The sequence below is a fragment of the Apiospora hydei genome, assembly GCF_038363865.1.
Source record: "Apiospora hydei strain CBS 114990 chromosome Unknown utg000004l_segment0_segment0, whole genome shotgun sequence".
Taxonomy (NCBI): domain Eukaryota; kingdom Fungi; phylum Ascomycota; class Sordariomycetes; order Amphisphaeriales; family Apiosporaceae; genus Apiospora; species Apiospora hydei.
Window position 1 is genome coordinate 7,652,485 of NW_027117363.1, and position 23,056 is coordinate 7,675,540.

Consider the following 23,056-nt stretch of genomic DNA (forward strand, 5'->3'; position numbering starts at 1 on the left):
TTTACGAAAATTTTAAAATTATTTCCGGTTAGTTTACGTTAATCGCGAATATAAAAGCGAAATACGAGATTATTAATAAAAATATTTAAAATTTTAACGAGACCGGCTTTATAATGAATATAATCGAATTAATACTCGTCGTAATACGCGCCGAGCGGCGTAAAAAAGCGAAGTCGGTTTAGTTTAATAATTAAAAATAAATAACGGCGATTAAATATATTAATTCGTAAAGCTAGTATATTTCGCCGTTTTTAATCGTTTAAAACTAATATTACCTCGCGAACTAGTCTCGCGAAACCGATTTATCGGGCGATTAAATAATTAAGCCGACTTTTAATAATTAAACTAATAACGAGATAAGCTTAAATTAAATTAAGCACTTCGATAAACACATTAAAGCGTAAACGAAAAGTTCCCACCGCTTTTTAATTATTAATAGTTATAAGAGTTATATTTCGACCGAATTCGAGGTATATTATTAAAATAATAATATTATTATAACGTGGTTTACCACTACGTGACGCATATTACTTAGCGACGTACTTTTTTTATTTTTCGATTTTTTTATATAAATTAATTTAATTATAACGTTTAAAATTAATTAAAACTATTCGCTATCCGATTCCTCGCTTAATTCTATATTTTTTTTATATGTTCGCGTATTATAACCTGTCTCGCCGTAAACACCACAGCGCCTTTTACCGGTCGCCCTTCGTTTTAATAAACCCCTATTTTTATTTTTATCGGGCGCTAAACGCTTCCTTTTTACCTTTTCGTTTTGTAGCTACTGAAATTCTTTAATAGTAAGGGCTCCTTTAAATTAAACTCGCGATTTTTTAGCTTTTCGGCGCTTAAAAAGTGCTAAATTAGCTTTTTTTTAATATATATATCTTATCGCGTATAAAGGTTATTTTATAAGCTATTTTAATTATACTTTTCGCTATTTAATTTACCGTATTTAAAATCGGCGTCGGAAAGCTTTTTTAATAAGTAAACACCCTTTTTTAATATAAGTAAAATGCTTAGTTATTTATTAAAGGTTAAACGGTATCTAAGGGTCGTAAATATTAACCGTTCTCGGATAAGATAAATTAAATATAGGCGTTCGGAGACGTATATTTAATTTATTAATCACTTCGTCGAGATTATAAGGGATTAAATTAAAAGCGTTAAATCCGGATTTAATGTTATTTTCCGTAAAAACAGCGAAATACGCGGCCTTAAAAATAATAAAAAACTCGAGCTTCGTAATATAATTTATCGAGGCCTTAATAAACAGCTCGATTTCCTTTAAATAAATACGCTTTAAAGCCGAATAAAGTGCTACATCGAGTAATTAAAGTAGGTAAAATAAATAGGGAGGCATACCGAGTGTAATAATATTATTATTTTAATAGTATGCCTCGAATTCGGCCGAAATATAGCTCTCGTAGCTGTCGATAATTAAGAGGCGGTGGGAACTTTTCGTTTACGCTTTAATGTATTTATTAAAATGCTTAATTTAGTCTAAGCTTATCTCGTTATTAATCCAGCTATTAAAAGTCGGTTTAATTACTTAATCGCCCGGTAAATCGGTTTCGCGGGACTAGTTCGCGAGGTAATATTAATTTTAAACGATTAAAAACGGCGAAATACATTAGCTTTATAAATTAATGCATTTAATCGCCGTTGTTTATTCCTAATTATTAAGCTAGACCGATTTCGCTTTTTTACGCCGCTCGGCGCGTATTACGACGAGTATTAACCCGATTATACTTATTATAAAGCCGGTTTCGTTGAAATTTTAAATATTTTCGTCGACAATCCCGTATTTCGCCTTTATATTCGCGACTAGCGTAAATTAACCGGAAATAACTTTAAAATTTTTATAAAAAACTTTTTAATAATCGTATTAACGATTTATTTTAGTTTTTAAATCCGGGTTACGGTTAATAAAACGCTTAACTTAATGCTTACCAACGCGGTCGCCGCCGCGCGACGCGGTGAAGAGATTAGCCATATCTTTTACACCAGCGAGATCGGGAGGCATCCCTCGGATATTTAAATTAATTATATATTTATAAAGTATTTCCTTTTTAATTAAATTTAATTTATGTTGTTTCGGTCGGATTTCGCGTTTTAAAGTTCGGTTATAAATTTAATAACGTAAAATTAATTCGAGTATATTATAAGCTTTTATTATTACTTTTTAACTTATTTAATTCGATTCGTTTCGTGTCGCTTAAATTATTAAAACTATCCGATTTTTTAAAATTAATTAAATATTATAATTATAAAGGTATTACGCGTTAAAGTTTAATTATATTAAAATTAAATTTAAGTGCGTCGCTAAGTAATATACGTCGCGTAATAATAAACCACGTTACTCGGTATGCCTCTTTATTTATTTTACCTACTTTAATTACTCGATATAACACTTTATTCGGCTTTAAAGCGTACTTATTTAAAGGAAATCGAGTTATTTATTAAAGCTTTAATAAATTATATTATAAAGCTCGAGTTTTTTATCGCCTTTAAAGCCGCGTATTTCGCTATTTTTATAAAAAATAATATTAAATCCGGATTTAACGTTTTTAATTTAATCCCTTATAATTTTAATAAAGTAATTAATAAATTAAATATATATCTCTAAACGTTTATATTTAACCTATCCCGTTCGGGGATAGCTAATACTTATAACCCTTAAACGTCGTTTAACTTTTTAATAAATAATTAAATACTTTATTTATATTAAAAAAGGTGTTTATTTATTAAAAAAGCTTTTTAACGCCGATTTTAAATACGGTAAACTAAATAACGAAAAGTATAATTAAAATAGTTTATAAAATAACCCTTATACGCGATAAAATATATATATTAAAAAGAGGCTAATTTAATACTTTTTAAGCGCCGGAGAGTTAAAAAGTCGCGAATCTAGTTTAAAAAGCTTTTACTATTAAAAATTTTTAATAGCTATAAAACGAAAAAGTAAAAGAGAAGCGTTTAGCGCCCGATAAAAATAAAAATAAAGGTTCGTCGAAACGGAGGGCGACCGATAGAAAGCGTTGTGGTGTTTACGGTGAAACAGGTTACAATACGCGAATATATAAAAAAATATAAAATTAAGCGAAAAATCGAATAGCGAATAATTTTAATTAATTTTAAGCGTTATAATTAAATTAATTTATATAAAAATGTCGAAAAGTAAAAAAAATACGTCGCTAAGTAATATATATCGTGTAATAATAAACTACGTTAAGTTAATTTAATTATAACGTATTAAATTAATTAAAATTACTCGTTATTTAAATCGCTACTTAATTTTATTTCTTTTTTATATGTTTACGCATTATAGCTAGTTTCGCTGTAAATATTACAGCGCTTAGCGCTCGTCGCGCGCCTTTTTAATAAACCTTTATTATCGCCTTTATTAATCGCTAAACGTTTCCTTTTACCTTTTTATTTTATAGCTTTTAAAATTCTTTAATAGTAAAGGCTCTTTTAAGTTAAACTCGCGATTTTTTAACTTTTTAATACTTAAAAAAAGTTAAATTAATATTTTAAAAAGTATAAACTTATTTACATATAACGTGGTTTATTATTACGCGACGTATATTACTTAACGACGTATTTTTTCTATTTTTCGACTTTTTTATATAAATTAATTTAATTATAGTTATTTAACTTTTAATAAATAATTAAGCACTTTTTTTATTAAAAAAGGGTGTTTACTTATTAAAGAAGCTTTTTAACGTTAATTTTAAAAGCGGTGAACTAAATAACGAAAAGTATATATATAATTATATATAAAATAACCCTTATAAAGGATTAAATATACATATTATAAAAGGTTAATTTAACCTTTTTAAAGCGTCGAAAAGTTAAAAAATCGCGAGTTTAGCTTAGAGGAGCCTTTACGATTAAGGAATCTCGAAGGCTACAGAACGAAAAAGTAAAAAAAAAGCGGCCAGCGACTAATAAAGGCGAAAATAGTAGTTTGTCGAAAAGGCGCGCGACGGGCGGCAGGCGCTGTGGGATCTGCGGCGAAATAGGCCATAATGCGCGAACATGTGAAAAGGATATAAAATCGAGTAGCGAATCGGATAACGAGTGAATTTAATTAATAAAGCGCGTTATAATTAAATAAACTTATATAAAAGTATCGAAAAATAAAAAAAGTGTCCCGGTATATAATATATCCCGCTTACTAGTAAACCACGTTAAGTATTATAATTATAAAAATAAAACGCGTTAAAGTTTAATTAATATAGGTAATTAAAAAAGTAATGCGCTCGGTGATATAATGCGCTCGGTGGTAAACCACCTTATTAGATATGGGCCAAAGCAAGTATATTAGGTCTAATGCAATCATTTGAGGTCATTACTAGAACCCAGGACGCCTGCAAGCCCCAAGAATATTTTCAGAAAAGGAGAACCCCCATGGCGAATCCCGTTTCACGTCCCCGAATCATCTATCAACACGGTCAAAGCAGTACGACCATGACGTCTCTCCCACCATGGCCTTGGCTCCCCAACAACGAGTGCAGTGTCCAACTGTCGCGGGACTCGGTGCCATCTATAATAGTGCCGAGTTGGAGAGAGAAGACAGCTTTCCCTGATGGCATGTCTGTCTGCCGACGCCACACTCTGAATGCGGCGCCGAGGCGGAAGACCCAACAGGTGGACAATACATTTGACCCTCTGCGGCGGTTAAATGTCGTCGATCTCGATCTCCTTGCCACCGGCGTTGGCACCCTCGTCGTCGCTGGAATCGGCGTTGTCATCTCCGAACTCGAAGTTGCACTCGCCATCCTCGTTGGGGCCGTAGGTATCGGTCTCGTTGATCTTGGCAGACTCGGGCAGCTCGCCGTAGGACTTGAGCGAACGGGCCTCATCGGCGTTGTACTTCAGGATAACGTCACCCTTGTCGTCTTGGTAATCACGCAGGGACAGCAGGATGATGTCGCCGTTGTTGATCCAGACCTTCTTTCGCAGCTTGCCTCTGATATGGGCAAGGCGCTTGGTACCGTCGAAGCACTGTATCGATACGGGGTCAGCAAATTTTGTTCGTAGGTTAGGGGGCGGCTAGACGAGGGGTCGGCTTACGTAGGCCTCGAGGCGACCGTTTCCGAGCATCTTCACGACCTGGGCGTATTCCTGGCCATCTTCCTTGAAGGTGAGTTCACGCTTCTCGTCGTCGTTCTCGTTCTTTCCACGACGTCGGTTCTTTCCTCCCTATTGATTACTCGGGTCAGTATGTATGTCACCAAAATACCTCGTGGATTTGTGTCATGGCCTCAACGGCATCATCCATAGTGCCATGAGAGGGAGGGCAAGAGTGCGCCGGTGTATGATGCATCATCATCAGCATCACTGCACCGAATCACAACAAGCGCCAACCAGGACAGCGACTGAAATGGAAGTGGGCTGGAGAGGGAAGGAGGGGGGTACGTGGTGGGAAAAAAGACCCCGCCAGAGCGACAAAGTGGGATGGGGACAAAATTTTACTAACCTTTCCCTTGTTCTTAGGCATGTTTGCGACTGTTTGATTTTGTCAAATAGTATGGACGGGTAAGAAAAGGTCGTCAGAAGAGGAACAAAAAAAAAAAGTTGCAGAGACGTATGTATGTAGTCCCCAGAGGCTGTCGGGTGGGTGTGTGTGCGTGTTTCCTGGGCTGTGTTTATTTCGCTCTGTGTGTGGAGTGGGAGACAGAAAGGTGGGATGGCTGTGGTGACGAGTGGCATTTTATTTTCCTGTCATTGGAGCCGGAGACAGGGCGGTACCACGCTGCCGTCAATAGTGGACAAAGCCTGAACAAGCCACCTGCAACTGCACCTTAGTTACCGGCCTTAGGTACCTAAACTACAGCTTACACTGATACTTGCATCAACAATGCATTGAACCAATCATCGGCCAACACAACAAAGCGGCCTGCGCCTGTGTGAATCCGTTGTTTTGAATGATCCATGCACATGGGAGGCGGCGACAAAGCGTTTGGAGTACCGACACAGCGGCAAGAGAGTGAATGCAACTCAAGCATAAGCTGGTTCATTATTATGTAACCGAGCTAACATAATCCATCAATGGATCCCGTCAAATCCCAGACACCCGACACCCAAGCCGAGAGGAGGAGCTGGAACAGACAGACTGGAGCAATATTGGACAGGTATGTATGGAGTCCATCAGTGGTGCAAGTGGTGCTTATCGTTATCGTCGGGTACATCGTCGGGTACATCGTCGGAAGCAAGGATGACATAGAGCTCCGAGACGGGAGAATCAGGGAGCTTGTCGCAATGGTCCTGCGACTTCGAAAATCGTTGAGCGGCTTTTTCCTCTTCTCTCTACTACCCCTTCTTTTCACGACGGCTTCAAGTATACTATTGTCCATACCCATCAATTGTAAAAAGAGGGGTTATACAAAGACTTGCATTTTCTTTTGAGGCCCAGTGTCACTTTGTAGAGCTGATCAATTGAGTATACTGCTGGCAAGCTCCATCCCGCTCGACCAGCTCGGTACTGTCTGTACCTTGTACAAAGACCCTTTTCCCAGCAAACATTGGAGGAAACGACCCCGACCGAACAAACGAACGACGTCACGTCACGCGGCCATCATGCTTCGATCAGTAAGAGCTACAGCTGCGGCTGCCGGCCCAGCCAGAAGCCTCCTCGGCTCCAAGGCCGCGCCGCGGTTGGCAATCGCTTGCACATGCAAGACCTCCGCATCCTCCAAGTCGTCCTTCTCGACTGCTATCCCCTCCAAATCCTCCCCTAGCAGTATCGCCATTCCCTCTTACCCCCTACGATTCCAGCGCAACCTACACGCAACCGCCATCAGGATGTCCGCCAACACGAGAACCGAGACCGATGCCTTTGGCGAGGTTCAGGTCCCCGCCGACAAGTACTGGGGAGCTCAGACCGAGCGGTCCCTCGAGAACTTCAAGATCAACCAGCCCCAGGACCGCATGCCCCCGCCCATCGTCAAGGCCTTTGGTATCTTGAAGGGCGCGGCCGCTACCGTCAACATGCGCTACGGACTCGGTATGGTTTAGTCCCCCGTCTGATGTCCCTACATGATCTACACCTCACCACTAGCGGCGCAAACTTACCAGTATCTGTTCCCATCCAGACGAGAAGGTCGGAAAGGCCATCCAGCAAGCCGCTGCGGAGGTCGCTGACCTCAAGCTGATCGACCACTTCCCCCTGGTCGTCTGGCAGACCGGCTCCGGTACCCAGTCCAACATGAACGCCAACGAGGTCATTTCCAACCGCGCCATCGAGATCCTCGGCGGAACCATGGGCACCAAGAAGCCGGTCCACCCTAACGACCACGTCAACCGCTCCGCCTCTTCCAACGACACGTTCCCCACCGTCATGCACATTGCCGCCGTCCTCGAGCTCGAGGGCTCGCTTCTGCCGGCCATCAAGTCTCTCCGGGATGCCCTGCAGAAGAAGGTGGACGACTTCGAGGCCAAGAACATCATCAAGATCGGACGAACGCACTTGCAGGACGCCACGCCCCTGACCCTGGCTCAGGAGTTCTCGGGCTATGTTGCGCAGCTGGACATGGGTATCAAGCGGGTCGAGAGCTCTCTTCCTGACTTGAGGCTGCTTGCCCAGGGAGGTACCGCGGTGGGCACCGGTATCAACACGTTCGAAGGTTTCGCCGAGGCTATCGCCGAGGAAGTCACCAAGATGACCGGTACCGAGTTCAAGACTGCTCCCAACAAGTTCGAGGCTCTTGCTGCACACGACGCCATTGTCCAGGCATCTGGATGTCTGAACACCCTGGCTGGCTCCCTTACCAAGATTGCCCAGGATGTCCGATATCTTGGCAGCGGTCCCCGATGTGGTCTTGGCGAGCTGATTCTCCCCGAGAACGAGCCCGGCTCCTCTATCATGCCTGGCAAGGTCAACCCCACGCAGTGCGAGGCCTTGACCATGGTTTGCGCCCAGGTCATGGGTAACCACGTTGCTGCCACGATTGGCGGCATGAACGGCCAGTTCGAGCTTAACGTTTACAAGCCCCTTGTCATCCGAAACCTGCTCCACAGCAGCCGCATCCTGGCTGATGGCATGGCCTCGTTCGAGAAGAACCTGGTGGTCGGTCTTCAGGCCAACGAGGAGAAGATTGCAACCATCATGAAGGAGTCGTAAGTTATGCCGTACCCATGGATACGATTACACTGTACTAACGAGCGTACCAAAACAGCCTCATGCTTGTTACCTGCCTGAACCCCAAGATTGGGTACGACATGGCTAGCAAGGTTGCCAAGAACGCGCACAAGAAGGGCCTGACCCTCAAGCAAAGCGCCATGGAGCTGAAGGCCCTGAGTGAGGAGGACTTTGACCAGCTCGTCAAGCCCGAGTTGATGGTCGGCCCTTCGCCTTACAAGGGGTAAATACCTAGCTAGAATTAGAAAGTTAACCCGGAGTACAAAATGATACGGCGCTGTTTCGACAACATAGACAACATTGGGTATCACGATGAGCTCGCCTGTAGTTCCGACTGTTGCAGGCCCGCATATACCGATGTGGCAATGTATATATAAATAGAAGTTCGGCCGAGGGAAGAGGAGAAGAACGAGTATAAAAGAGAAAACTACAATGTAAATACCTGACTTTTGGATATAGCCGGGATGAGTACCTAATAATTCAGTCACCTGTGACGAAAACATCCAATGCGCTCAACATTTCTGCACTAGGCCGGGGTATCAATTCTGGAGCTGGCCAACCCACTGTAACTCAGGCACAGAGAAACCTTATTATTTGACCACCCATTTTCGCCTTCTGGACCGGTATCTTATCCGATCGAAAAACTCCGGTTTGGTGGCATAGCTTCAATTCAATACCTAACTCTATCCGTTTGCCTGTTTTGTTTCCGAAAACTATTTCCAACCAATCTGCGCTGGGTGACGTTCGGGCTTGACCCAAAGTCATGCGCCTTTGCCACGTCACATTCCGGGAGGAACGGTCGAGGCCATGACAGGACTACGACCTGCAAGGTGGCCCCGTTTCGCGCGTGCTCCGAGGCTCGACCATGTTGAGGCCTCGATCCGTGGCACAAGCAGCAGCAGGAGCAGCAGCTGCCAGAAAATAGCAACGCCTACCACGTTCTCGCGCGGGCTGACTTCCACCCGCAATTTTGCTGAAGGAGATGCCGCCAACCGGCGCGAGCTGCCGGAGCCCTCCCTGTTCGGCAACAGCAAGCGGACGAAACGGTTCGACTCGGGCCACGAGATCGCCGCCTTCTACCGCGCCCACAAGGTGAAGCCCGCCGTGCACATGAAGAACATCCGGGTGCCCCAGTCCAAGATCAGCGGCCTCGCCGTCCAGGTGAGCCAGAGCCACTGCTTCGACTCGAACCACATGAAGTACCTCGACAAGGCGGAGCACCCGTTGCGCAAGACCATCTTCGACATGTACGCCGGCTGGGCGGACCGGCCGCTGTGGTACAGCGGCGCGGGCTTCGGCGCGGCGCCCATCGTGTGCAGCAAGGCGAAGCGGTGGATCCAGAGGGGGCTGAGGGAGGCCCTCTTGGAGCGCGGCTACGATCGGGACGGGCGGGTGGTGCAGCAGAAGACGCCGGCGGCAGGAAGAGGTGCCGGAAACAGCGGCGGGAGGAAGGCGCCGCCTCCGGCCTTGCACGGGACGCTGAAGGTGTTCTCCCGTATCCCGAAGACGATATGCTCGCACACGTTCCCCGAGGTCTTGGCGGCGATGAGGCAGGCGCTCGCCGCGGCCTTACCGCACCTGACCACCGATGGCTTCGCCCGAAATCCCGGTCCGCGAGGCGAGAATTATGGCAATGGGAACTCTTTCAAGTCCCCTCGGGCCTCGCAAAGGCCCCCGATTGGGAAAGCACGCCCGACTGGGAAGGCACGCCCGCCTGGGATTTGATGGCTGTCACGTTACAACACCTACCAATGAAAGTACATGCATGTAACTGTTCTGTAAATATATATCGAAGATACCCCTGATTGACTCTGTTCTATCGATGCTGCTCCAGTAATTTTTGGCTTCGATCATGGAAGTGTGTGCCTATTCCAACGCTGATATTGTAAGTACATAGTCTTGAGTGTGTATGACACTCTAGTAGTACCTTGGTGATGTACCTCAGATTTGGGGGAGATCCGGTTGACAGGGGTCCAAGCTTGCGACGTGGTTAGTGGTCGACCATCCCTGCACTTTGATTAATTGAGATAGTCCAATGCTAATGTTCGAAACAGGCTCAGGAACAGGAAACACGAAGCCAACTAACTGCCAACTTGACTTGGACTTGCATTCGAATGCAACCACAAAACATTTGGACAACCGCCAATTCCTCTGCCTACCTCTTAGAAAACACTCTGCTGGACAATCTCGCACTCGGCCTGCCCAGTCGTCCAACGCGCACACACTCGAATCCAAAATGCTGGTCTCACTTACCGTCGGCAAGGTCGACGCTGGCGTCACTGTGCTGCTCACCCCCGATAAACGATTAGTACGTGTCCCAACCTCCGTCGCCCAAAGGGTCACGCACTGCCATCATGGACCAAGTCGGCATAATTTGTGGTCGCAACCTGTCGCCGGCACTTTATGAAGACGGCCTGGCCTCTGCATGCTGTTCATTGCATGCGACAGACACCATTGCCCGAGCTATTCTCTTTAGACTAACTGGAAGAAACTGCTAGATCGAGTTCCCTTCCATCCTGCTGCCTCCCAACATCGCCTCGGGCTCCATTGTCGACATCACCGTCGCCCGCAACCACAGTTCCGAATCCGAAGCCGACAAGAAGTTCGCCGCGCTACAAGATCAGATCTACGGCGCATTCGGCGCAGGCGAGCCGTCGGTGCCCGTGCTGCGATGCCGTAACGCCACGCAGACATCGGTCGTGCTCGAGTGGGACCCCATCGAGCTGGCCACGGCCGATCTGATCTCGCTGTCGCTCTACCGGAACGGGCAGAAGGCCGGCAACATCCCGCGGCCCCTGCACATGCACAGCACCAAGATCTCGGGCCTCGCCGTCGACACCGAGTACACGTTCCACCTGGTCCTGCGCACGAGCGCCGGCACCTTCAGCTCCAAGCAGGTCACCGTCGGCACCCACAAGATGACGGACCTCAGCGGCATCACCATCACCACGGGCATCCTGCCCGCGCCCACGCGCGACGCCCTCGGCATCGCCGTCGAGCGCATCGGCGCCAAGATTGTCGACGGCGTCCGCATCGACACCACCCACTTCGTCACCACCGAGGGCCGCGGCATGGCCTGGGAGAAGGCCGTCGAGATGAACATCCCCGTCGTCCGCCCCGAGTGGGTCGAGGCCTGCGAGAAGCAGGGCCGCATCCTCGGCGTCACCAAGTTCTACCTCGACGCGCTGCGGCCCGGCCCGCCCAGCGAGGATGTCAGTCGCAGTCGCTCCGACTCGACGGCGCCACAAGCGGGATCCGGGCCTCCTCCTCCTGCGCAGCCGCAAAAGGAGCTGCCGCCGAGCCCGCCAAAGGCGGAGGAAGAGAACGAGACGGCAGCTGCGGCGGAACCGAAGAGCAAGAAGGAGGAAAGCAGCAGTGATGAGGATAACGATAACGATGATGACAGCGACAGCGAAGACGAAAAGAATGAGGACAAGGCGAGAGCAAATGACTCGGAACAGAAGATGCGGAAGGAAGACAAGAACGGCCAAAAACTTACTTTGCGGCCAGGTCAGGGGTCCGGGCCTTGGGCAGGAAGTGAGGATGGACCGGAGGACAAGCAACCTGTGCCATTGACACCTGGCGACGGTGCCAGTTTCCAAGATGTGGCCTTGTAATGAGTCGGGCATGGAATAGGCAATGGCCCCCAAATCATTGGAGTTCAGGTTATGGTTACGTAGCTTGCCAGGCGCGAACGGAACCACGACCATTCAATAGAGACTACTTCTAATCTATGACAACTCCCTTTCTCCTTCACTCTGTTCTCCAAGCTGTTTCGACTGGTTTTACGTGAACGTTGCCGTTGCTTAGTCGCCTCTAGATACGTGAGCTTTGTAGCCAGGTCTTGAGAGTAATAGACCAACCCCTTATTAACGCCCGGGTACCCGTTCTCACCAATTACCCTGTTCCATACGCTCAACCGAATACAACTTGAAAGGCAAGAGGGCACATGCTCCCCTCTCCTCTTCCTTCCACCCGTTATCTTCACGCTTCCTCAAGGCGGGACCTCCTCCCCCTTCCAGTCCCAACACTTGCCCCGGTGCGACTCGAGCCTGGCCTGCGCCACGACGACGTCCACGAGCCGCTCGACGGCGTAGTCGACGCCGAACAGCTGCTCCTCGGGCACGTGCGTCCAGAACTCGCGCGTGAAGTCGGTCCGGACGGTGCCCGGGTGGTACGCCAGCGCCATGGCGTGGCGCTGCCGCTTCGCCAGGTGCAGGTCCAGCGTCTTGGTCAGCTGGTTCACCCCGGCCTTGCTGGCGCGGTAGCTGTACCAGCCGCCCAGCGTGTTGTCGGCGATGCTCGAGAGGCGGGCGGAGAGGGTCGTCCAGGTCGCGTGGGGCGGCAGACTTAGTTGTGCCGGTGGTGAGGACGAAGAAGCAGAAGAAGAAGAGGGAGACGGGAGGAGCAGCTCGGTCCCCTTCCGGGGCAGGAACCGGTCCGCGAACCACTTCATCAGCATCAGCGGCCCCAGCGTGTTCACCTTGAACGTCTCGAGCGCGGCGCCGGACTCGACCTGCCGCGGGCTCCGCTCGGGCGTCAGCACGCCCGGCAGCGCGAAGCCGAGGTGCATGTGCCACTGGCCCCCGTCGGGCGGGAAGAGCGCCGCGGCCGCGTCCGAGGCCCGCTCGATGCTCGGCTCGGACGTCACGTCGAGGGGAGCACGGTCAGGCGGTCGGTATGTCCAGACGATGATGACGATGAAGATGGGGGCAGTGATAGGTCGGCCAGGAGCGCCTTCTTGGTCTCCGAGGGCGACGTCGAGCGCGAGGTCGCGACGATGGGGAGGGTGGTTGTTCGGAGGAGGTGGCGGGTGAGGGCAGCACCGATGCCGCGGTTCGCGGGGCTCACGAAGATCCAGGGTCTGGACATGCTTTGCTAACAGCGAGGGGCCGGTCACTCGATGCCTGTGGTGGTCTTCTTCGGTCCCTCTTGGCGTGGTTGATGATGTAGCAAGTCGTTCACCTGTTCCTGTTCCTATTCCTGGACCTGATACCTGGCAGCTGCTGACACGCCACAAGGGTTACCCCAACTGAGCAATGCCGCTCCCCGCTGTGTCCTAGTTTGGCCAGGCAGTAAGGTGATTGTTGCTAACTGGGTCGGTGGACGGCATATAGAGAAACTGGTTCAGCAGCTAATGTTGTAAGATGATTGGCCGAGCGCAATTGCCTGCCGTCGACTAGGCTCCTCTGCAAGTAGTATTTGCACGTATTCTGTATGCGAAGCAAAATACTTATCTCATGCAGTATAGACCTATATACGTCGATTAGTACAGGTTAGAGTAGGATATAATATGATACTATTTTTTGCATCTTGTGCTCAATCCTTGGCTAATGGATTGATCGACGGACTATTCTTGTCCTTCGTAGTGAGACGAATGATCAGCAACTTTAGTGATGAATCATCGAAGTCCGCCCGCCCGTCCGTCCGTCCACCCCATCGAAACGACACAAAGCAGGTAAACTCTACTAGGTAAGGGAACACAACACGCGCAATTATCCCGGCAAACATAGCTTGCTAGCGTCTCACGTATCATCGCGACATTAGTAGTACTCGAGGTGTTATCACTTTGGATATATTGTCGGGATTTTTTTGAGATTGTTTGAGTATATCTTTTGGCTGTTTCTATGTATTTCATACTTCCCCGAGACCCTCGTCCTACATATACTATATGAGGAAGGATTGGAAACTGAAAGTCAGAAAGGGGACCCAACATGATCCCCCATTAAGCTGGTGTCCTCCATAAGCCGTCTGAGAGCGCCGTGCATCAATCAATTGCAGTCTGCGCCCCTTGGTATATACAAGATCAAACAACAAGTAGACGCATGGCTTGGGCTTCGCGAACAATTCTAGGTATGCTGTATGGGCTCGCTTGCAAAATGCACCACCCCTTTCAAAAAAAGGAGAATGTCGAATCCTCGTAATTTCAAGTCGTTCCAAAGACACCGTTTTGTACCGATAGGAGAATTATGCCAGTCAATGGCAAACGGTATCGTATTGAGGTAAAAGGTCCAGATCGCATCGGCGATTCTTGTCGAGAAGAAAACGGGTCAAGGGGCGTTCGACACTTAGAACTGTCGGACGCCACTCTTCTCGTCGATGTGTCGGAACCGCTCACGCTCCTTGCGGTCCTTCATCAAGCAGGCAGTTGCCAGAATAAGCAGCACGTCGATGCCGACAAAGGCGAACACAGCCGTGAAAATATTGTCAACGAAAACGTTGGTGAAGCTCGTTAGGGGCGCGGCGCAGCCTTTTGATCAGCTTCGCAGCTGCAGGACTCGGGCAGGTGGCATCAGTAACGAACGCAGGCGAGGTGCTGTTAAAGTAACCGCAGCATTGGAACTTGGAGCAGAGTCAGTAACGGTAGGCCTTGTGTATATTCAGGGGTGGAAAACACTCACCCTCGTCTGCAACAGGGACTGGACCTCGGGCGTTTGCGAAATCCAGATCTCGGAAAACTCCTGCTTCGTCTTCAGGGTGGTGATCCACAGGTCCAAGCCGATGATGAGGCTGAAGACGGCATTTATAGCAATCATGTAGCCGGCAGTCTTCAATAGTCCTCGAGCCGGAGTAGCAAGGGCCGGGAGAGTAAGGGCGAAGTTGACGAAGACCATGACAGCATTCGCGATACCGGCTATGTCGTTTGTTAGCTTGGAGGGTCTCCCAGTACATTGTATTCCCGGAGCTGCACTCACCTTGCAGGGGAAACCGCCGGTACAGCAGGTCTCGCGCAGCACCCTCTCCTTCAGTTGGCGGGTCGAAGCAAGTGTTCAACACGGTAACGGAGAAGCCCATCATAATAGCGCCGGTGATGGCGAATAGGCCATCGGCAGCCATGAAGGCGCCCATGATTTTGTTGACCATCTTGCCGGTTTCCTTCAAAGAGCAGCCACTTAAACACTGGAGGTTGTTGGTCCTAGGGGACTTGGCTGCTCAATCTCTCCTCCTCGAGGTTCCTTGTCTCGTCCTAGACCCTGACTGATATCGTTGGATGATGGCGTAAATATGCTGACGGCCGGCGTCTAGTTTTTGTTTTTGTAGTGATATAGTTAAATCGTTTGCGGCGTAGAAGAGAAAGTAAAGGGTGTCGACAAAGCGAGCGAATGAACGGAAGGGTCGAGTTGTCTGTCTATACCAACCAGCAACACGACAAGGAAAAAAAGTATCTACACCTTCGACCTGGAAGTGGAAGAGTAATGGGAAAGAATCGAAACGAAAGCAACAACGCACAGCGATTAGGTCAAACGGTAGGATGAAAAGAAGTGAAATACAGTTAAGCGTAAGACGGAGAGAAGAGAATACAGAGAACAAGCGCCAGGCCAAACCCCGTCGGAAAATAGCAGTACAGGCTAGGAGGTGCAGGACGGGAAGCGCTGCGGAAGGACGCCAAGAAAAAGGGAATCCCCAGCTCAGGCGACGACGAGCAGAATGGCGTCGAGACAACACGACGGACCACCAGAGTGGGCTTACAACCAGCAGAAACGTACAGGAAACGCCGTTGGACTCCACCGGCCGCTGGGAACTGGCAGGAACTGGACTGGCAGCGCCGGTGCTCTCCCTCAATGCAACTCCGCAGGCCTGATAATGCAACAGCACTCGCAGACGAATGGCGACGTTGGGATCCCTGACACCTGCGGTTTCATGGCCCATTAGTGTCACCAGATCTGAAGCAGTGCCGCACCTGCTTCAGGGCCGCAACTGCTGGCATCCTGGCCAGTCTGGCACGCCAACTCGGCCAAGACCTGCTGCACGGGCCAATCGCGGGGCCGTGTCATGGAGAGCCGCAACCCTCCAGCCCTGGCCAGCCAATCAGGGCGGGTCCCCGTCTCGAATCTCATCCACGCCCACCAAGAAATCGAATCATGTGGTGTTCGAGCCTCCCCCGATCCCTGGAGCCCACCATGCTGAAATACCATCGCGACTTATTTACCGCCCTGACAGCAGCCGTGAGACCCGAGAGACCTGCTCTCAAGCTTCGAGAACGGGTACCGGCATGCAACCTCCTCCTACCTTACCAACTTACGCAGTCGAGCGTTCATCCCAGAACACCAGCTTGCTTCCTCCCATCCAATTTGTGTCGAAATGTGTCTTCTTCTGGAATGTGTGTGCATGTCTGTCATTCCGATATATATATATATATATATATATTGCATCTACTTCGAAATGGGCAAGGGTATATATCGTGTATTGCAGCCATACGGCGTCTCCCCCTCTGTGCCGTCGCATGGCTCATGGGGGCGGGTTTGAGGTTGAAGCCAGCCACACTAGAGGTATTGATGAGCGGATCATCCTGCCGCAACCGTCATGGTCGGGAAGATCCAACCATCCAAGTGACAGGATTTACAAAATTGCGTCATGTGCTGGGCAGCTCGTCAGGAGGCGCCATCATCCCATCTCTTTTAAACATAAAACATCGAGGTTTTCCTCGTCTTGTTCAGGTCGGTCCCTCGTCGTATGTCCCTGAGACGATGCGTGCACTCCGTCCGGTGTGGGCAATGGCACAGCTTCGTCCCGCGGTCCTCCTGACGCCGATGCGCCCGATGTCGAGGCAAACGACCATCGGCGTGGCCCGATGCCGCTGATGAGTACGCGATATCCATATCGGCCATCGTCCATTTCTGATTCGCAGTATATATGGCCGTTCAGCCAAACCACAGATGCGACCGCCTAGGTTACAGAGCCGCCATCACGGAATTACTGCGCCGGAATTGAGCGGAGGTCCAAAGGAAAACGGCCGCGGCACATAAATCCGGTACGCCAAAGACCGAGCCCGCAGATATTCGGTATCATCAGCCTGCGAGCGAAGAAGATCAGGATCGTGGGCGCCCGGTGCTGGATTTACTGTATCTACTGACTTGCCAGCGTTGCGGCCGAGCAGCACCCACTCGGCCATCTCAAGTTCTTTGATGGAGGTAGGCTTCCTCTTGGCCGCCAGGTCGTTCGGGTGTCCAACTGTGGTTGTCTTCAAAAGATATGCGCTCTGCTCTGGCCTAAATTATGGTGGGCAGTAGTCGCGGTTTATCGTTGCTGCATAGCGCTCCTGAGCAGACCTTTGCCAGAGGTTCGTGATGTGCACAATACTCGAGACAGCCCAATATATGCAGCCTGGGCTGTCCGACTAGAACACACCACGGAAACCAAAGGCTCTTGTGTGCCTGCCTATTTTAAGAGTTTCATCCCATACTTAAATCCAAACCACAGCCATCTTTGTTTCTTCCTCTGTTTCTGTCACCACATTTGAGTTGGCAGCGACGTGTTTCGAGATTTCACCATGCGTGCTACGCATGCAATTCCTCACCACCAATGGCTACGTAAGCACCATACCAAGACATGAACCAGGATGGTGCCGAATCTAGAGTACCAGATGTCGTCCATCTTAGTGTGAGATCCCTGATGTGTCAGATTCCTACCGTTGGAACAATTCATCAAATAGAATAGGCAGCTCGTCGTCGCGAGGGTGTATGTAGGGCTCTGTAAACCTTGGGGAGCGCCATCCCCCGTTTAGTTGGATGACTGTGCAACCTAGAATTCTTCCACACCCTCCTTGTTCGCTTGCGGAAGCCCGGTAACCCCGACACCATTCCTATCGAGTCCAGGAATCAGGGCAACGTTGTGATTGACAGCCGGCGATTGGGGTCTCCTTAGAGCCAAACAGGCATGGCGAGCATATATAAAGTGTTTACTGAGGGAAAGCGTTGCGGCTCTTCTCCCTAGCAGAATCGATGTAGGAGGAGGCGCCGCAACGGGTTAGGATCTTGCCCTACAGAAATGCTTATTCTTGACAACAACTGCACGTCCATAGTTTCTATCCCGGCTACTGCTAATTGCTGGCCAGCCCTGTGCTTGCGTTTTCCCAGCGATCACCTAGTGCTAAGATAGGTGTTGACTAATACTATGGATATACCTGGGCTTGTTCATCCAATAAATATTACAAATCGGCCGGTTGTGATCACTAGCAATTCTAATCTGAGGTAATGGCATGTCATATAACCCCATTGCTGTCAGCTACAAATCGTACGCCCGATCATCGATCAAATCGCAATCAACAAATCCCGGAGAGCTTTGTCCATCCATGAACACTCCCGCCCCTTCATAGGCCGTAACATCCAAGAGCCAAGAAAGAGCCCAGAGCCAACCCAACCTTACCTTGAGACCTTGCGACCTTGGGAGGGCCTCTCTCAGTCTCTCTTTCTCCGTCCTCTTCCTCTTCTAAGCGATGGGCCTCTGGCTCATTGGCCATTGCAGCTAGCGCTATCAGTCTGCTCCCCGCTTCATTTCCCCCTGTCAACGGCTTTCAATGAGTCCCTAATTTTGACATCCCTGTCATGCTTGAAATGATAGCCAGACTTGGCGCCGGCGGAAGGTATTTCTTTTTTGCCAACCAGTACACAAATGGATGTACGTACATAACTCCTAGTGCTACAGCACTGATTGAGTAGTAACTGGCCTTCCTCGTCTACATTAGGATGTATGTACATAAGCTACCCATCGGGTCGGCGCGATACATTAGGAAGTATGTATGTGATAGCAGCAAGAAAGAAAAGAATCCCGTATGTTCCAGTTTTCATGGACAGGCCATTTCACGGAATGGCAAGGCATGCCTGGCGATCACGTTGTCGATATATCTGCATCAGCGTAGTGACCCACGGCGCGATGGAAAATTGGCCTCGAGGGCGAGACGGATAGTGCCAAAATGCTTCCGATCCTTGCCCGTGCCCCCGGTCTCGTTAGTTTCTTAGGTGCAGAGCCCGTCGACAATGTGGGACTATCTGGCTTGGACACGGCCTATCAGGGCAACATGGTCTTTGATGGTGTCTACCAACCGGTCGCTAACGACGAATACTTCCTACATGGGGTTCAATCTCGTTGGTGAAAATGGTCGCTGAGATGACAAACCCCACACCCTGTACCCTCCAGTCCGACTCCAGTCTACATGTATGCCGCCTGCCCGCCTGCCCGTGACCTTGATTGCACAATTCGCCCTGCAGAAAGTCGATGAGTGCCGGGGGTGTGTCGTACGCGAAAGAGATCCCTGCTGGAGCCGCCGGCTACAGCAGCAGCAACAACAACTATTACCAGGGCCACAGCTACATAATCGCCAACCTGAATGCCATGCCAGGGCTTCGGTGAATCCAACATGGAAAGGCCGACATCCTCCAGGTAGCAAGCAGGGTAGAGGAAGGGAGGATACTGCTACTCCTCCTACTACCTAACATGCATACAGGAGGTATGTACTACCTACCTCCTACAGGTCGACCAACTTTGAAAGGCGCACATGTACTGGTGGTATGCAGCATGTAGGTCGCAGCGATTGATTGCGTCTTATGGGGCCCTGTAAGCACTATCAATCAGAAATCCTACACTGCGCCTGTCAGCTGGGACCGACGCACTAAACTTACTTGCTGGGAAAAGGTTCTCTGTTGCACTGAGCGGTTTCCCGATTCCCCACGCAACCACGAACGAAAGACGGTCGTTCGCCCCACCCGACTTTGTATCGTCACAGTTAGGTTAGCCATGGCATGGCTGTCACTTTGCTAGCACCCCAGGGTAGGATGGATCCTAGGTAAGGAATCCCAGGGCCGGGACCTTTCCAAAGCACGACCGATCTCTTTCTTCTCCTCCTGCCTGGACGCGAGAGGAGGCAGATTGCGGTGCCGGCCAACATCGATATGAATCATTTGTCAGGGTCTACCTTTTTCTCTCGACATGCCGCCCCAAAGGTTCCTTACTCAAGACCTGGCCTGGCTGCGGGTAATCGGGAAGCGAGCTAAGCGGCCGAGCGGCCACGACGCAACAGTGACACTCGTCTGCTCAAGGCCAGACCGCGTGCAGTTGCTGCCGCTTCAACTGTTACGAACAGGGGCCTATGGCCTGCAGCAGCAGCTTTTGCGCAATTGGCGCCGCCCGGTGCTGCACGAGGTTCAAGGAACTTTAAGATAAGTAATGCAGGTATGTACGTATGTACCTAGGCTAACGAGATGTTCATCCATCCATCCACCCATTCATTCATTCATTCATTCATTCATTCATCCATCCAGCATCGCCTTAGCTCCCAGGAAATATATGGGCATGGACAAGAGGACGAGCTCCCGCGCCTCATGGCAGCATCGACACAGGTATGGACTTGGACTTGGCTTTCCCACTATTCCTAACTCATCTTGCTTTGCAGATTACAGGCCAGGGTTCAATCGTGGTCCAGGTAAGGGACATTGGCGGAGGGGCCCTGGACGCGGCAGGCTGCAAAGCTACCGGAGTACGAAGGAAGAGCCGCCCGTGGATGGACTCGTATGGTGACAGGCGGAATATGTGTCTCGTCTCTTTTTAGACTGAAGTAAGCATTGCCTGTCAAATGCAGCCACACCCACGCTCTGGCTATGTAAGAAGGTATTACATTGCTTAGTCGAGTCATCTTTGACGCTGCCGGCGGTGTCAAGCTCCGAGTACGCAGCTGAGGGCAGACGCTTTTCTTATTCAATCCTATTGCTCTGCCATCTTTTCTTAACTTATGTGCTGGCACACAGACCGAGGACGGGAAACATTTTAATGATGAACGTGTGTGTGCCCGTCATGTGTTACCTACCCCTTTGGGTCTACTGCATTGCCCAGAGTCTCGCGGGCCGTCCTTTCATGGTGTCTTCCCGAGGAGATGTCCTTCCCTTTGGGGGCTAGTCTGCCTCGCAGGGCCCCAAGGATTCTTGGGATTGATCGACTGATAATACGTACAGTACCAGTCGAGGCTTTGGGTGCTGGAATGAAGCTGGTATGTAGTCGAAGTAGCAGTAGTACGGTAGCTCGCACTCATGTCAAGGTGAAGTGGCCGTATTATCAAATCGATACATGCTCCGTACAATGGCAAGTAACTCTGACAGAAGCGTTTGACGTACTTGCTCACATAATCGTGACCAACGGATTTCGAAACGGCTTATCCTCCAACCTTTTTGTTGCATGCACCTCAAACTTAGGTATACACACTGGTAATGCTGCAGCGTTCAAACTCAAAAGGGGCGCCCACGTTTCGCGACTGAGGCAATCCCAACGGAACTATCAACTTCCATCAATTATAGACTTATCAGATAGCTGGAGCAGATCAATAGATCAGTCAGCTCGGCGCGGTAGATGGAAAGATAGCCAAATGCCTGCTGCCACTAAAAAACAAACGCGATGTACCTGCCTGTATACTGATAGCAGTACATCAGACAGACAGTATGAATGCTCGTGTTACAGTCGAGTGTAGCATGCCCGGTCCATCAAATGCACCCGACCCCCATCCACCACCCAATCCCAGCCCCCTTTTGGCTGCTTTCGGGGATCCACCCACACTGCACTGTTCATTTAATGGTTCATGGGGTTTGAAGAAACGAACACCTGGATTGAGAGCCGGGGGTGGTGCCCATCAAAATGGGCGCGCAAGCGTGCGAGAGACAATCTCTTGGATGGGGAGAGGTCTCCATTCGCTAGCGTCCAGACTGGAGAAGGGACTCCTCCCTTGGATTAGGTAGGAGGAGGACTAGAGTCTAGGAGGGATAGGACAGAACCCGAGAATTGGATATTCTCCAAGGGCCGCCACGTCCCCGCCTTCTGCCTTTTAAAGTGTCTGGTCATGGCCGCAAGAGCCCGTGTGCTACCACCTCGCTATCCTCTTTTCAATCATCCCGCATTCACCTTTCCTGAATCGATACTGCCATCGAATTCCGTTTGGCATCTCTGCGTGTCAAGGAACCAAGAAGGGAAACAACACCAGCAACAAATAATAAAGCTTCCTGTAAGTGCATTACCATCATCTGTCGTTCCTCAATCCATTAATCTGTCTGCCATTTACGTCTGTCTCTCGATCTATCAATCAATCTATCCGTTTGTAGATCTACCTACCCGTCTGCCTGTTTGTCTCTCTTCCCGTCTATCTGCCTGTCGGGAGTATACTACTCATATTCATTGCCTCTTGTTGAAAGTATATACACCTTACCCTATGTATGTATGCTCTTTGATAAGTTGTCGATGATGTGTCTGGGTTTCCCTCTTTTCTTTTGTTCTACTACTACTACTACCACCACCACTACGTCCCTTCCACTGCCATGCCATCCCATACCATGCCATTGGTCACAACGGCGCAGCTCGGATCGAAGTCGCTCGCTGGTCGTTGTTGATTCCTTCTCTCTGATATCCAGTCAGTGAGTCGCCGCCCATTGCCAACCGTTCGTTTGGTTGCATGGACCGGACCGGACTGGACGGGATTGATTTGATTGATTCATTCGGGGACAAACGAACGAGAGCCAACGGACCGAGTCCTGAGATCTTGTATTTATATTGACATGTGTATACCTACGACTATGTATCCTTACACTGCCCACTCATTGTCCCCCGGGTCCTGTTTTGGCGTTTTCTCTCTTTTTGGTTTAGGGAAGGCCCTGTAACTGTGGCCATCCGCTCCAGCCAGCCCGCCCTACTTTAAACTTGACCTGTAGTAGTTGCTTGGTTCAAGTGCTGTTTTGACTGACAAAGACACGCGTAGCAGAGAAGCACAGAACACTCAAGGCACCCCGAAAAAAGATACCCGGACCCCATCCACCCACCCAACCAAGACCACCCTCGGGCGACCCAAGCTTAACCCAAGCCAGCCTGGAACCACTGCCCTTCAATACCCCATTGGGAATTCTGCCACGGCTTTTCCCAACACCTTCATCGACGCCATCCGCCTGTCAAACAAAGCAAGTAGTCGAAAAAAGAATTTCCAATTGATTCTGACACTTGTGACTGGCTTCCACTCAAACAAAGTAGGTCCCACCTTTTTTCTTCTTTGCCCATTGGAAGCCAGTAGGGCCATCCAATCAGTCGGGGCCCTCCTCCAGTTTGGTGCTTTTGAGCAATCAATCAATCAGCCAACCAGCCAGCCAATTGATAGGCGGC

At 49.4% G+C, this 23,056-nt stretch overlaps 8 protein-coding genes across 8 annotated transcripts; 3 read left to right on the forward strand and 5 right to left on the reverse strand.

Moving 5' to 3' along the window:
* Positions 1-4,689: 4,689 nt before the first annotated feature.
* PG997_004917 (uncharacterized protein) lies at positions 4,690-5,512 on the reverse strand (the record flags this gene model as incomplete). Its single annotated transcript, XM_066809232.1, has 3 exons — positions 4,690-5,016; positions 5,086-5,214; positions 5,492-5,512. 3 exons carry the CDS (start codon positions 5,510-5,512, stop codon positions 4,690-4,692), a joined length of 477 nt encoding a protein of 158 aa, XP_066672850.1.
* A 1,079-nt stretch (positions 5,513-6,591) lies between these two features.
* Positions 6,592-8,379, forward strand: PG997_004918 (uncharacterized protein; the record flags this gene model as incomplete). Its single annotated transcript, XM_066809233.1, has 3 exons — positions 6,592-7,018; positions 7,107-8,130; positions 8,190-8,379. The coding sequence occupies 3 exons, from the start codon at positions 6,592-6,594 to the stop codon at positions 8,377-8,379; spliced, it is 1,641 nt and encodes a 546-aa protein (XP_066672851.1).
* Positions 8,380-8,959: 580 nt separating this feature from the next.
* On the forward strand, positions 8,960-9,877 carry PG997_004919 (uncharacterized protein; the record flags this gene model as incomplete). Its single annotated transcript, XM_066809234.1, has 1 exon — positions 8,960-9,877. The coding sequence occupies one exon, from the start codon at positions 8,960-8,962 to the stop codon at positions 9,875-9,877; it is 918 nt and encodes a 305-aa protein (XP_066672852.1).
* A 511-nt stretch (positions 9,878-10,388) lies between these two features.
* PG997_004920 (uncharacterized protein) lies at positions 10,389-11,769 on the forward strand (the record flags this gene model as incomplete). Its single annotated transcript, XM_066809235.1, has 2 exons — positions 10,389-10,460; positions 10,651-11,769. 2 exons carry the CDS (start codon positions 10,389-10,391, stop codon positions 11,767-11,769), a joined length of 1,191 nt encoding a protein of 396 aa, XP_066672853.1.
* Positions 11,770-12,146: 377 nt separating this feature from the next.
* PG997_004921 (uncharacterized protein) lies at positions 12,147-12,725 on the reverse strand (the record flags this gene model as incomplete). Its single annotated transcript, XM_066809236.1, has 1 exon — positions 12,147-12,725. The coding sequence occupies one exon, from the start codon at positions 12,723-12,725 to the stop codon at positions 12,147-12,149; it is 579 nt and encodes a 192-aa protein (XP_066672854.1).
* Positions 12,726-12,799: 74 nt separating this feature from the next.
* Positions 12,800-13,024, reverse strand: PG997_004922 (NAD(P)-binding protein; the record flags this gene model as incomplete). The annotated part of the gene is made up of 1 exon (XM_066809237.1): positions 12,800-13,024. One exon carries the CDS (start codon positions 13,022-13,024, stop codon positions 12,800-12,802), a length of 225 nt encoding a protein of 74 aa, XP_066672855.1.
* A 1,196-nt stretch (positions 13,025-14,220) lies between these two features.
* PG997_004923 (uncharacterized protein) lies at positions 14,221-15,016 on the reverse strand (the record flags this gene model as incomplete). The annotated part of the gene is made up of 4 exons (XM_066809238.1): positions 14,221-14,380; positions 14,457-14,494; positions 14,554-14,786; positions 14,848-15,016. 4 exons carry the CDS (start codon positions 15,014-15,016, stop codon positions 14,221-14,223), a joined length of 600 nt encoding a protein of 199 aa, XP_066672856.1.
* A 1,822-nt stretch (positions 15,017-16,838) lies between these two features.
* PG997_004924 (uncharacterized protein) lies at positions 16,839-17,527 on the reverse strand (the record flags this gene model as incomplete). The annotated part of the gene is made up of 3 exons (XM_066809239.1): positions 16,839-17,142; positions 17,282-17,307; positions 17,477-17,527. 3 exons carry the CDS (start codon positions 17,525-17,527, stop codon positions 16,839-16,841), a joined length of 381 nt encoding a protein of 126 aa, XP_066672857.1.
* Positions 17,528-23,056: the final 5,529 nt, after the last annotated feature.